Genomic DNA, 13,187 nt, shown 5'->3' with positions numbered 1-13,187 from the left:
AAAGCCAAAGTAAAATTGTAACAAATAATGGTTTTGGTATAAATAAAATATCTAAACTTCAAATTAATGTGACTTCTAGCACACCTACTTCTCAATTTTTCAATATTTTTTCCAAGTACTTTGATACTCTGGGGAAAAAAAATCCACTATAGAAAATATACAAAACATATATATAGAGAAGCATATTTTTCCTTTTGCTTCAGTCTCCTATATATGGGTCAACATAGCAAGGTCTTTATTTAACGTTTTGATATTTTGTTTTTTCTTGTTCATATTGGGCTTTTTTGGCATTCATTTGCATTTTTAAGAAATATTGTATTAGGTATGAGTTATTGTGATTACTGAAGTTTTTAGCATTCAGATTTTGGGCCCACAGTGAGTGCCTCACTTGCCTTGCCTTAATTCCAGCTTTGCAGGTTTTCAAGATAAATTGTACTATACATGGAGAGGTGTATATAAATAGAAATTTGCTAATTATCTGTACTCCCCCTCTCTAATGGCTATATCCAGCTGTTAAAAAATAAATTAAGCATATTTATAAAAATGTCTATGGTTTATCTAATCTAGAGGTATTATTTTTTCACATTTGCAGGTTTTACTTAATACATGCATTTCCATATAAAAATAGATACAAAGTGATTTCCACATACTGGCTCATTTTTTATTCAAAAATAAATTTTGTTAATGTTTCACCTTAAGGATAACTTTCTGTTATATTATTAATTAAAACCTGCTTGTTTTAGAAATATAGTATGTTATATATCAATATAATTAATTATAATTAATGTATTTATAAATATTAAATATATTTTTAAACTTGGTTTTTAATGGTAGTATACTATTCTATCTTAAGAAGGAATAATTTTTTTTCTATATGGTTAAACATTTAGGAAGTTTCCAATTTTTTGTTTATAATAGTACAGTGATGAATATCTTATGTATGTAAATATTTATCCAGATCCTTAGAGTGCTACATATAGATTTACTGCGTCAAAGGCTACAAGCATTTTCAGATTGTGAATACATACGACCCAAATTACATGCCACCGGTGCTGTAGTAGTGTCACACTCTTGTGTGTGAGTACTGAGTGTGTGAGTACTGCCTGAGTACTATCATGTATCATGCTTTGACAATTTTATAGGCAAAATGGTTGTTATCTTAATTCACATTTGGAAATAATAATCAAGTTGAGCTCTTCTTTCAAATATTTATTAGTCATTTTTAATTTCTTCTTTTATAAAATAGAAGTTTATGTGCTTTGCTCAGTTTTTCTATTTGAATATTTGCTTTTTGTTTTATTTATGACTACTTATACTAAGAATATCATGTTTGTCCAGGATATTAGTTGAAGACATTTTTCAGACTGTCATTTGTTGTTTATTTTTATTAATGATGCTTTTTTAGTACCAAAGCATTTTACTTTTATTTTTTGCAATCAGATCCACATTCTGTTCTTTTGTGATTTCTAGTATTTCTTTTATTTAGCAGGCTGAGATCAGGTAATATCATCTGTATATCTTCTACATATTCTTCAGTTTTTCCAGGTTTTTAAATTTTTACATTTAGTTCTTTTTTCCCCACTGGCATTTATTTTTGGTAAAGTGTAAATTAAGAATCCAATTTCCCTACTCTCAAATAGTTTATTTTTCTGACACCATTTATTGAAGGATTATATTTTCTTGCCTTAAAAAAAAACAGTAAGTTCTAATATATACAAAGTTCTATTTGAGGTTAATAATCCTTAATTTTTCAGAGTCTACTTTTGGTAAAGGAAATCCAATTTACTCCAAGTAAAAAAAGCACACATAATATAACTACTAAAGTATAGCTTGATTTAAAGTTCCCACCTTGTTTTAATACCTGAATAGTATAAACAAAGGGCTATTTTAGCACTTTAGGTAAAAAAAAATGAATTTTGAGCACAGCCTGAAGGTATCTAATAAAAATGCAACTGAAGTAACTTTAATAAATCTCTAAAACTTTTGGAATCATACTGAATTATGCAGCTTTTAAAACGTTTATAAATTAATAAGCCTATACCTTTTTACAGTTGCAGACTTCTAAGCACACAATGAAGCTTAGTCAACATGTGGAATCAAAAGTTTGGGGACAAACTTGGAAGTATTAATAAAATAATTACTTCTATACATGTATGTAAATATAAAGTTTAAAAGATAATGCTGTCTTATCACCAGTTTTCTTAAGATATGGCTACTGAAATTTTACAGTATTAGATCTTACATTTTTTTTCACAAAGCTAAATAATTTTATTCTTTCTTCTGGCAACTTCTGTAATTTGCATTTTCGATCATTCAGTTTTTCAAGGTCTTCATTAAGATGCCTCTGAACAGTTTTTATACGCATATTGTAATACATTATTTTTTTCATTGCTGTGGTCTAAAATTGAAAAAAATAGATTAGCTGAAGCAAAAAACATTATAAGTAATTATTAGTGGCATTACAGAAATGTGCGATGTTCTATATAACCACTGGAAAGTTTTGCATGCTCAATACTAATAATGATGATAGTTGAAATGATAACGGCTAGAGTGCTGTATTTATTTATTTTATTTATTTTTTAATTTTTATTTTTTTATGATAGTCACAGAGAGAGAGAGAGAGAGAGGCAGAGACACAGGCAGAGGGAGAAGCAGGCTCCACGCACCGGGAGCCCGACGTGGGATTCGATTCCGGGTCTCCAGGATCGCGCCCTGGGCCAAAGGCAGGCGCTAAACCGCTGCGCCACCCAGGGTTCCCCGGAGTGCTGTATTTAAACTTAATAAGCTGTGTGGAGGTTCCTCAAACAGTTAAAAATAGACCTGCCCTACGACCCAGCAATTGCACTGTTGGGGATTTACCCCAAAGATACAAATGCAATGAAACGCCGGGACACCTGCACCCCGATGTTTCTAGCAGCAATGGCCACGATAGCCAAACTGTGGAAGGAGCCTCGGTGTCCAACGAAAGATGAATGGATAAAGAAGATGTGGTTTATGTATACAATGGAATATTACTCAGCTATTAGAAATGACAAATACCCACCATTTGCTTCAACGTGGATGGAACTGGAGGGTATTATGCTGAGTGAAGTAAGTCAATCGGAGAAGGACAAACATTATATGGTCTCATTCATTTGGGGAATATAAATAATAGTAAAAGGGAATATAAGGGAAGGGAGAAGAAATGTGTGGGAAATATCAGAAAGGGAGACAGAACATAAAGACTCCTAACTCTGGGAAATGAACTAGGGGTGGTAGAAGGGGAGGAGGGCGGGGGGTGGGAGTGAATGGGTGACGGGCACTGGGTGTTATTCTGTATGTTAGTAAATTGAACACCAATAAAAAATAAATTAAAAAAAAATAAACTTAATAAGCAAAATACAAAATTCCAAAGATTTTCTTTGTGGGTAAGTGTAAGGCATATTCGCATTTATTTTGAGGATGACAACGTAAAGAGCCTCCAGACAGAATTCAGTTTACAAAATATCATTTAGCTTAAGAGGTAGTACTATCAAAGCAAAAATGTAACTACATTATTCATATTTGATTATTTTAGGTAAAAATACACTGAAAAGCATTAAAAGCAAATGTAACATTATTCAATTCAGTTTTTTAAAGCATAGCTAAGAAACCATTGATTTGATGGAGATTTTTCCTCAATTCTCTAAAAGGATGCTCTAAATAAACTTGTTTTATTTAGATTGAGCAAATAACTAATTGTCAATCTACTCATTACCCAGATACCTTAATAAAAGTGGATCACTCAGTTATTAATAAATACATGATGACAAATCAATTATTGAAAAGTACACCAGCTATACTAAGACTATAAATACAGCTAATATTCATAAGCAATATTAGTAAAAAAAAGAACTAGCTGGCGACAAAATAAACAAATCAGTTGCACTATTAAATGTGACCTAGTTTTAATTGTTTACCTGAAATTCTCTTCATTAGGAAACCTGTACCTCAAATAATTTGGAAGGCTTCTACACTGTTCTGGGATTGTATTTTCAGATGCAGGCTCTTGTTATGTGATTTATTTGGTAGAGAATGGATAATCAAGGTCCCATCAGAATTATTTGGCATAAAAGATGGAACAGACACAAATATGTGGCATGATGAACAGGCCAAAAGAATTCCTTTGCCCACGCATATTATAAAGTTTTGAAATTGAAACCACTACATTCCTCCACAAAAATAAGGTACTAATAACAGAACAGTTCGGGGGGAAAATGTGTTTTAGGATCATGATTAAGATATAAAAAACTTCCTGATAAAGAAGAGCTTATTTTGGAAGTGCAAACTGAGTTTGAAGAAAAACTATAACTAAGGAAATGGCAAGTCATGTTTCTTAATTATTTGTCTATTTGTAGAAAATGGAAAATCCAATAAAGAACGCTTTGAGTCAACAGCAGCTAAAAAATTTCTAATGAATTCTTAAATCTAAAACAAGAGAACGTGGGTAGAGACAGGATTGCTAGATCAAATATAAGATGCCAAGTTAAATTTGAACTTCAGTTAAACCATAAATAATATTTGAGTATAAGCGAATAAGTATAGCTAAGTTTAAGAAGTATGATATTAAGACAATATTTGTTGCTTATCTGAAATTCAAATTTAACTTGGAGTCCTTAGGTGGGGGACAAAAAAAATACTGCTTTTCTTTGTTTTTAATTTTTAAAAAATATTTTATTTATTTATATGAGAGCAAGAGAGAGAATGCATGAGTTGGGGAAGGGGCATATGGAGAGGGAGCAGACTCCCCACTAAGCAGGGAGCCCAACATGGGGCTTGATCCCAGGACCCTGGGATTATGTCTTAAGCCGAGAGCAGATGCTTAACCATCTGAGCCACCCAGGCACCTCTAATTTTTATTTTTGGGTAAGTAATATATTCATGTTTCTAACACCAAAATAATTGAAAAGTATATAATGAAAAGTCTACTTCCCACACCTGTTTCCCATCTGCCCAGTTGCCCCACCTTCCACAGATAAGTACTGATAGAAGTTTCTAGTATATCCCTGCACAGTTTCTTCCTCTGTACTTTTGTGTTTTATTAAGAATATATCTTTACCTGCATTTGGGCACACACACTGTGATATTTTACTCTTCCTGAACACTTTCAAAATCACTTACTGTTCATAACAATAAATAAGAGTCATCAATCAGGGTTTTTTGTTCTTGTTTGAAATTATATACTAAGACTTTGGAAAAGTAGGGAAGATTATGTTGTAAGTTATAAATACATGGTAAATCAACTTTGTAGGCTTACTATATTCAATTTGTTTTGTGTTTGGACTTTTGAGAATGTCGAAGTCATTTTTCACTCAAGTCCACTTTGGTGGAATTACTCGATTACAGTAAAAAACTTTTTTTAAAAAGTCTAACTAAAATGGTAACTCCAGTTGCATGTTTGTACGAACAAACAAAATTTGTTCCATTTGCTTCTTTGATTACCAAAAATAAAGAAAAGTCATAGGCTTAGCTACAGTTTCATAGTGGTTATTTTTATAGCATTTAACAATTAAAATGGACTTTTATGCCAATTAACTCATTGGATCCCTACAATAACACTCAGGACAGGTACTGTTTTTTATCATTACTATTTTAATAGTTCAATAAACTTTAGTTGGGAAGGGAAAGGCCTTGCCTAAGTGACAGGTTGTAACAGATACAACTGGAGCTTGAATCCAAGTCTTCTGTTTTGAACTCTCATATTCTTCCCTCTTTTCCATGCTGACTCTCTGGTGGTCCTCCTGACTTTACTTGCCTTTTATAGTTTACATAAACAGTTCCACGAGTGAAAATTTGAAGAATCAACAGTACTCTGCTCAAGAGTTTATCACATCAGAGAATTGCCACAACCTGGCACAACCTGTCTTCTTATGAATGGTAATGAAGAAAAAGCATCTTGAAAATTCATATGCAATAATAAATACTTTGAACTTAAAAAATCATCTTGATCTAAATCAAAACTTGAGCCATATTATATATCTTATTTTTGCCTTAGAAGGGTGAAGAAAGAGAAGATATAAGGAATTATATATAAGGAATTGCATAACAATTCCCAATTTGTTCTTTTAATGATACTACTGACATACACAAAACTAAACCAAATGTATGACAGTCTTACCCAGAATGTCAAAAGAACCTGCCTCTCTTAGTTCTCTTCTTCCATCTCTTCTGCAAATTCCTCCTGCTAGAAGAAGTTTCTAGCACTCAAATGACACACTTCCCCATTTATACCATTCCCTTAGTGATTTATCCAGTCTTTAGCTCTATGCACCATCTTTCTGCCTTCAACCCTCATATTCATATCTCCAACCCAGGCAACTCTCTTATATAACAGACTCATATCCCCAACTATTTATTGAATATATCCTCTTAGATGTTGAAAAGATTGCTCAGAATTTACATGCCTAAGGGGCACCTGGGTTGCTCAGTTGGTTAAAGTCCGACTTTTGATTTTGGCTCAGGTCATGATCTCAGGGTTGTAAGATCGAACCCTGGGTCAGGCTCCATGCTCAACAGAGAGCCTGTTTCTCTCCTTCTCTCTCTGCCCCTCTCCCCACTCTAGCACAAGTGTGCTCTCTCTCTAAAATAAATAAATCTTTTAAAAAAGAAATCTTTTACATGCCTAAAATTAAACCATGATTCTTCCTTTTAACCTACTCCTTCCATATTCTTCCTCATCTCATCAAAGAGCAACTTCTTCCCTCCTGCTGCTCAGGCCAATAACTTGGAACTATTCTCTATTTCTTTCCTCTGCACTTCACATCCAATCTATCACCAAATTCAGATGGATTCCACCTTCTACTACAGAATTTGACTACTTTTCACCACCTCTTCTATTAACACCTTGTATCAAACCATCAACATCTCTCATCCAAGTGACTGGAATCTAACTGGTTTCTCTGCGCTCACCTTCTCCTTCAAATCCTCCATTCTTAATCCATTAGCCAAAAGGATCCCTTTAAAACAGAAGTCAATTTGACTCTCCTCTTAGAAATTTTCCAGTGGCTCCACCTTATTCAAAGTAAAAGCCAAAGTCTTTATAACATCCTACAATCTCATATGATCTCCCCTCACCACCATTCCTGTCTTCATCTTTTCCTTCCTCTCACTTACTCAGCTCCACCCACACTAACCTCCTGTTCTTTAAATATGAGACGTATGCTCCTGTCTCAAGTTCTTTACATTTGCTGATCCCTGAAAAGCTTGCTCACTTACTTCCTTCAGGTCTCTGCCTGACTGTTGTCTGAGTAAATCCTCTCCCAACTCTTCTGTATCCAATAGCCAACATTCCTCCCTCTGTCCCTAATTAATAATCCTGTTTCCTTCATGCTTGCTTTATTTTTCTCCATAGCATTTATCACTACCTGACATACTAGTTGTTTTCCTATTTGTTTGCCTACTATTTGCTCTCACAAGAATGTAAACTCCAAGCAAGCAGGGAGTTTGTCTGTTTCGGCTACTCTATATATCTAGGGCCTGATCTGTGCCTGTAATGTAATAGGTATTAAATATTTGTTAAATAAATTAATAAGCCAAGTAATTTCATGAAGCATGAACCAGGTCACCCTTGAAGAAACTGCCTAATGTAAAACTCTGCAGATAGTAATGGACATTTCCAAAAATGTGTTACTGTGAAGTTGTACTGTTATTTCTGACTCAACACTGTTAGAGAAGACATTCTTCTCTGAATCTCTAATGACTCTGAACATCTGCTAGTAGACAAGGACTCTAGCCCTTTGCTTGATATTGCAAGACAGTTCACTTTTTATTTTGGGGTGGGAGAGAGGATAATCTCAATTACAGAAAAGAGAAAGGAGAGAATGGAACCTAAAATAAATCTTCAGGATAGCAAGAGAAGAGAAACAAGACAAATAGACAAAGGCATGCTTTATGTTGAGATGATGGATGAGCCACAGGGAAAGGATGGGAGGGCTCATGTGGGGGCATCCTCATGCCTGGCACACTCTAGATACTCAAAACCTATTTAGTAGATGGTTAACTCAATGAACGAATGTGGCCCACTGGCCTGGAAGGAGAAGAAGAAATATAATATAGAAAGACTATTAATAAATATAGAGAATTACTATCCATTCCATTCTGAAATTATAGATTCTTCGATGGCATGCGCAAGTAGCCCCTTTACTGTGACGTTCACCATCAGTGGCAGTCCAGGAACAGCTCTCTTCAAAATTTGAGAGATCTTCCAAGATCTTGGCAGTATGGGCAGATCCACTTATATTTCTGGGGAATCCCAAATCATCTTTAATTAGATTAAAATCTACCTAATCCTGGCATACTACCAACAACCATGGATATTTTCTACTTTTGATATATAGTATTACAAATGAGAGGAGGTTACTTATTTCATTTGTACTTTAGTTAGGCCTTATTACTTTTTGTATAATAGCGCAAATTCAATTATTCTTAACACTCATGATAATTTTTCAGATTTCTTTCTTTTAGTTTTGTATAAATTCTAATGTTTTTCTACTAACTCAACTTCCAGTACTGCCATCAAATTTGAGATTCTAGTACTAATATTATTATTTATACATATTTATTTGAAATATCCAGCTCACTGGGGCAAAAATAGAGTTCGTGACAAGACTTGACAAGATAATACTACCTACCATATGTGGACACAGTCAGAAAGAAGCAGTTAATTAAACTTAAGGCACAGATATCTGATTAAGGATGCACTTACATCTGCCAGTTCCTTGATCTGTTTTGCTGACACATCAAACGTGTCAAGTCTCTGAAGGCTAGGCAAGTGATACAATACATGTGTGGAATAATTACATAGCAGACAAACTGGATTGGTTTTATACTGAGGATCATTCAGGCACAAATCCTTTAAGCGATGCAGCCTGTTTAAGTTAGTAAGGTCCTAAAACAACAGCAATAATAATGTTCAATTAATTAACTGAAACTGATCATTTCTAAGGAAGGCATTTAAACACTTAAGATCACCCATAACTTAATGTAATGCATTTTAGTATGTGCTTAAACATGTTAAAGTGATTTGGATGGATAAAATGTTTTTCTCTAGTGAAAAACATGTCAACTACATGAAGAATAGAGAGTAATAATTAAACAGCAGACTTTTCTATAACTATGTATTTTTAAATACAAAAGGTCAAAGAATATTTATTAAATCATGTATTTTACCTGGAAACTTGGAGCCAGTCACCTGAACACATTTATTTTTTATTAAGTCAATGTTGCCTCCTCTGCACACCCCCTCTACTAACAATTGTCCCCAGTGTATCTGTAGGTCTCCTGCTTCCTTTGCCACCATTTCCCACACTTACCACTCTAGTAACACTGCTCACTATTTCCCCAGGCCACCAATCTGCTTTTCTCATCAAAGGTGAGGAGACTCCAATTCTATTATAATCATCATTGAATTCCTGATTCTTAAGGGGTTTTGTTTCTTTGTTTTTCCTGTAAATGTCCTTTCTACCAGTTAATGGCAACTGAAACCTAGCTTTCTCCTCATTTTCCTCACACTCCAAGGAGGGGGGTGGGATTGATAATGCATTTCCAGACCAGTGTTTCTCCCGAACACCTTTGATTCCAAGGTTTAAGCCACTGTTTACACCTTTATTTATTTGGCATCTGGCTCTTGCTTAACTCGTCTGTCTTGTCTCTTTTGCTTCAACTCTAACATTTCATGTTTTAGCTGTACTATACAAGTGGAAATTTTAGAATGTGCCAGACCCTATCTTATTGTTAAATCCTCACTCATCTTACTGCCTTTGAGGGCACTGAACTTCATCCCAGTTTCACCTCTTAATCTATCAAGACTCAATCTAGTATCATCTTTTCTGGAAGTCTTGTTTCATCACCCAAGCTTGAGGAAGATGCTCCTCCTATGAACTCACTATGCCACTAGGTTTACCTTTGTTATAGAATTTATCACAAGTCAATTACCAATTGCTTATGCATATAAGGTCTATAAGCTAAAGGTCTATATGGGCTTTGGCCCTCAGTCTCTAAGCTAGGAATGATGATTATATTTCTAAAGTGTTGAAAAAAAAAACAAAGAAGAATTCACAACAGAGGCCTGGTAGAAGAGGGTATACTGTGATGGGGTTGACCTTAAACCGATGTGATGCTAGTTAGTAGAGTCAGAATCAGAGTTAAGGGAAATCCAAACCAAACCCAGGAGGCATTAGTTCTAAAGATGGTGTACAAATGGAATGGGGAAGTAAGTAGTGAAGTCAGGCCGCTAGAGTGAAAAATAACACAGGGTCAGGTAGCTAATGTGTGTCCAAACTCTCTCTGGCAAGTGAGAATTTGGCTCGCTGGCTGGCCTTGAGGCTAGTACTGGGCTCATGGTAGAAGTAGAACTAAACAGAGTTGCTCTGAAATGGACAGAGTTGTGTAGAGAATTATTTGGTCAAGTTCTGCAGGGGCAGGGAAGTAACCATCAGACTTTTCCAAGGAGTAAACACTCTGATTTCTGGGTGGCTATGTTGCCTTTGACCATCAGTCTGGGCTATGCTGGGTAGGAACTTTGAAGTTTTACACAGGAACCACTCCCCTTCAACTCCCCACCTATAGTCAAAAGTCAGATGACATTGGAGTTTATGAAAGCACAAAATCTCCCTGAAAATTAGTGTTGTAGTACCTATTATGGACAGAAAGTGGCACAGAAATTATCCCATCACTACCACTATAGTATCTTTTTAGAGTGGGTGGAAAAGTTAGAGATAAAAATTCAGGATAATAATAGTGTTTCAGGAACATTCTTAATGTGAGAAGAGTAAAAGTTGTTGTGAATCATGTTTCAATGTTTTTCTAAAAAACAGTCATATTATAACCAAGAAACTTTTTAATTGTATGCCATATAATACATTTTTATAATCCAATTTTTATCCTCATTTTTTTTATGAGGAGATTGAAACAGAATAGGTTAATGTAATTAAGGAGATAGTAATCATAATATAGCATATCTATTGAGTGCTTACTGTGTGCTAGTCATTATTTTGAGAGCTTTACATCATTATTTTGCTTAAACTTCATGTTAATACACTACAATGCTGCCTCTGGCTTGTGGTAGTGCTAGAAGTGACAGATTATTCTATGAAGCTATGCTCTTCAGCACCACAAGGCTGAAGTACCACATGCCAACCAGGGTAAGATAAACTTCTACGTGGCTTCTTGGTAGGACAAAACCTTATCCAGACAGTATTGTGTACTTATTTCTTTCAGTTTAACTCATGATTCTCTCCCTCACTCTGTTCCAGCCACAGATTTCTAGATTCTTGAATTTGCCATGCTCTTTCCACCACTTAGGTCCTTCACACTTTGCCTGGAATGCTCTTTCTCTAGGCACTTCCTACTCATGTCTCATACGTTAGCTTAAAAATTACCTCCCACAACATTCCAAATTTATCTTTCATAGCTCCCTCTGCTCTCTTCTGCTGACATTACTCAAATATACCCCTTGATTTCTTACCACCACATCTTCATGCATATTGTTCTCTCCATCTTAGAATGCCTACCTCCCACCATATATATGTATATATATTCTTTTCAGAAATCTCTCCACCCAACAGGAGGCTTGAACTCAAGATCTCAAGATAAGAGTCTCCCCCACTGCATTGTAGATGATCCTTCTCCAATGCCTGTTGAAATTCTGTCAGTCCCTCAGTGTTCACATCAACTATCTCCTTTTGAATTTGACCAATAAAATTTTGTTTAAACTTTTTATGTTTTTAAAACTTCTGGTTAAAGCCTTTATAATATTCTGCCTAATTCTATAGCTTTTTGGAGTCTTATAGTCTTCTCTGAGTAAGAGAATATGTATTTTAATAATGATCAATTCAAAATTATTTCTATAGTGAATTTACTCATCTTTCTTTATTACTCTCTAGAGGAAGTGTTCGAGTATGCACTTTCAATTTGACACTGCCAAAATTATAAATGCCATATGTTTTCACCTACATTATATGCCACAAACATGAAGTCTTTTTGTTTTCCTCTCTTTCATTCAAATGTTTTTTGAGATTTTACATGTCAAGTACTGTTTTAGGTATTGTTGATACAGCAGTGAACAAAACAGGCAAGATTCTATACTCATGGAGCTTGTATTCTAGTAAGGAATGTGGATAAGTGCTAAGAAGAATAAATAAAGAAAGAGTGATGGGAATGCTTCAGGTTAGGGAGGGTAGTAGGAGTTATTGCTATTTTACCTAAATTGGCCAAGAAAGGTGTCACTAAGAACATAACATCTGAATAAAATCCTGAAAGAAATGAGATGAGCCATGAAGATATTTAGGGGAAGAATATCCCAGCAAATGCAAAGGCCCTAAGGTGAGAATGCTAGCTATCTATATTCAAGGACGAGCAAGGAGTCCAGAGTAGCTGGAATGAAGTAAACAAGGAGGAAAGTGGTAGAAGCTGTGGTCAGAGACACAGTGCGGGTGGGGGGACTTATATAGAGTCTTGTGGGCCAACATAGGAACTGGCTTTTTCTCTGAAAGAGATGAGAAGACAAGGGAAAGTTCTGAGCAGAAGTTTTTGAAGGAGCAGGTTGCTGTGTAGAAAACAGACTGATAGTAGTGAAAGGGTAAACACAGAGAGACCTGTTTGGAGGCTTTTTCCCCCCAAAATGCAGGTTAGAGACGATGGTGTCTTGAACAAGGTTAATAGAGATATAGGTGGTAAAATAGTCAGACTGGACAATCTAAAGGTAGAGCCAAAAGAATTTGCTGATGGATTGGATATGGTTTATGATGGAATAAGAGGAGTAAAAAAATAATCCTAAGCATTTTGGCTTAATTTTTTAGAAAAATAAAGATGCCATTTAGAGAGGTGGAGGAGGCTGCAGGAGAAAAGGATCAGTAGAGAGTAAGTCAGTCTGAGTTAGGATACAAGATGTCTATAGTTCTGGGGAGTTATTAGGGAAAGCAGAAACAGAAATGATTGTTAGGGAAAGTAGAAAGTTAGGAGTAATAAAAGGTATTTAAAGCCATTAGATGATGAAATTATTTAAAGAATGAATGCAGATAGTAGTGAGAAAAGATCCTGGACTAACCTGGACCAGTTTATGTTTTAGATGCTAGGAGAAGATGAAAAAGCAGAGGTGTAGCCAGAAAGATCGGAGGAAAACTAAACCAAGTAAATAGCTTCTTGTTTGGTTTTAATAGTGTCAGATCATT

The 13,187-nt window shown here is 35.0% G+C and overlaps 1 protein-coding gene across 6 annotated transcripts in view; it reads right to left on the bottom strand.

Annotated features, from left to right (window-relative positions):
- LRRC9 (leucine rich repeat containing 9) overlaps window positions 1–13,187 on the bottom strand; it is a 123,600-nt gene that overhangs the window by 97,618 nt on the left and 12,795 nt on the right. For 5 of the 6 annotated variants that reach the window (XR_013386286.1, XM_077909491.1, XM_077909489.1 and 2 more), the window contains 2 exons: window positions 8,723–8,905; window positions 2,243–2,398 (listed from right to left, as the gene is read on the bottom strand). Coding sequence is in view for 5 of the 6 variants with exons in the window: in XM_077909491.1 (XP_077765617.1) it covers window positions 2,243–2,398; window positions 8,723–8,905 (339 nt within the window). In the remaining variant the exon portion in view is untranslated. The remainder of the gene's footprint in view (window positions 1–2,242; window positions 2,399–8,722; window positions 8,906–13,187) is intronic. The other variant, XM_077909490.1, reaches the window with a different exon arrangement.

The sequence above is a fragment of the Canis aureus genome, chromosome 9, assembly GCF_053574225.1.
Source record: "Canis aureus isolate CA01 chromosome 9, VMU_Caureus_v.1.0, whole genome shotgun sequence".
Taxonomy (NCBI): domain Eukaryota; kingdom Metazoa; phylum Chordata; class Mammalia; order Carnivora; family Canidae; genus Canis; species Canis aureus.
The sequence above is the reverse complement of the archived record's forward strand: the minus strand, read 5'-3'. Positions and strand labels throughout refer to the sequence as shown.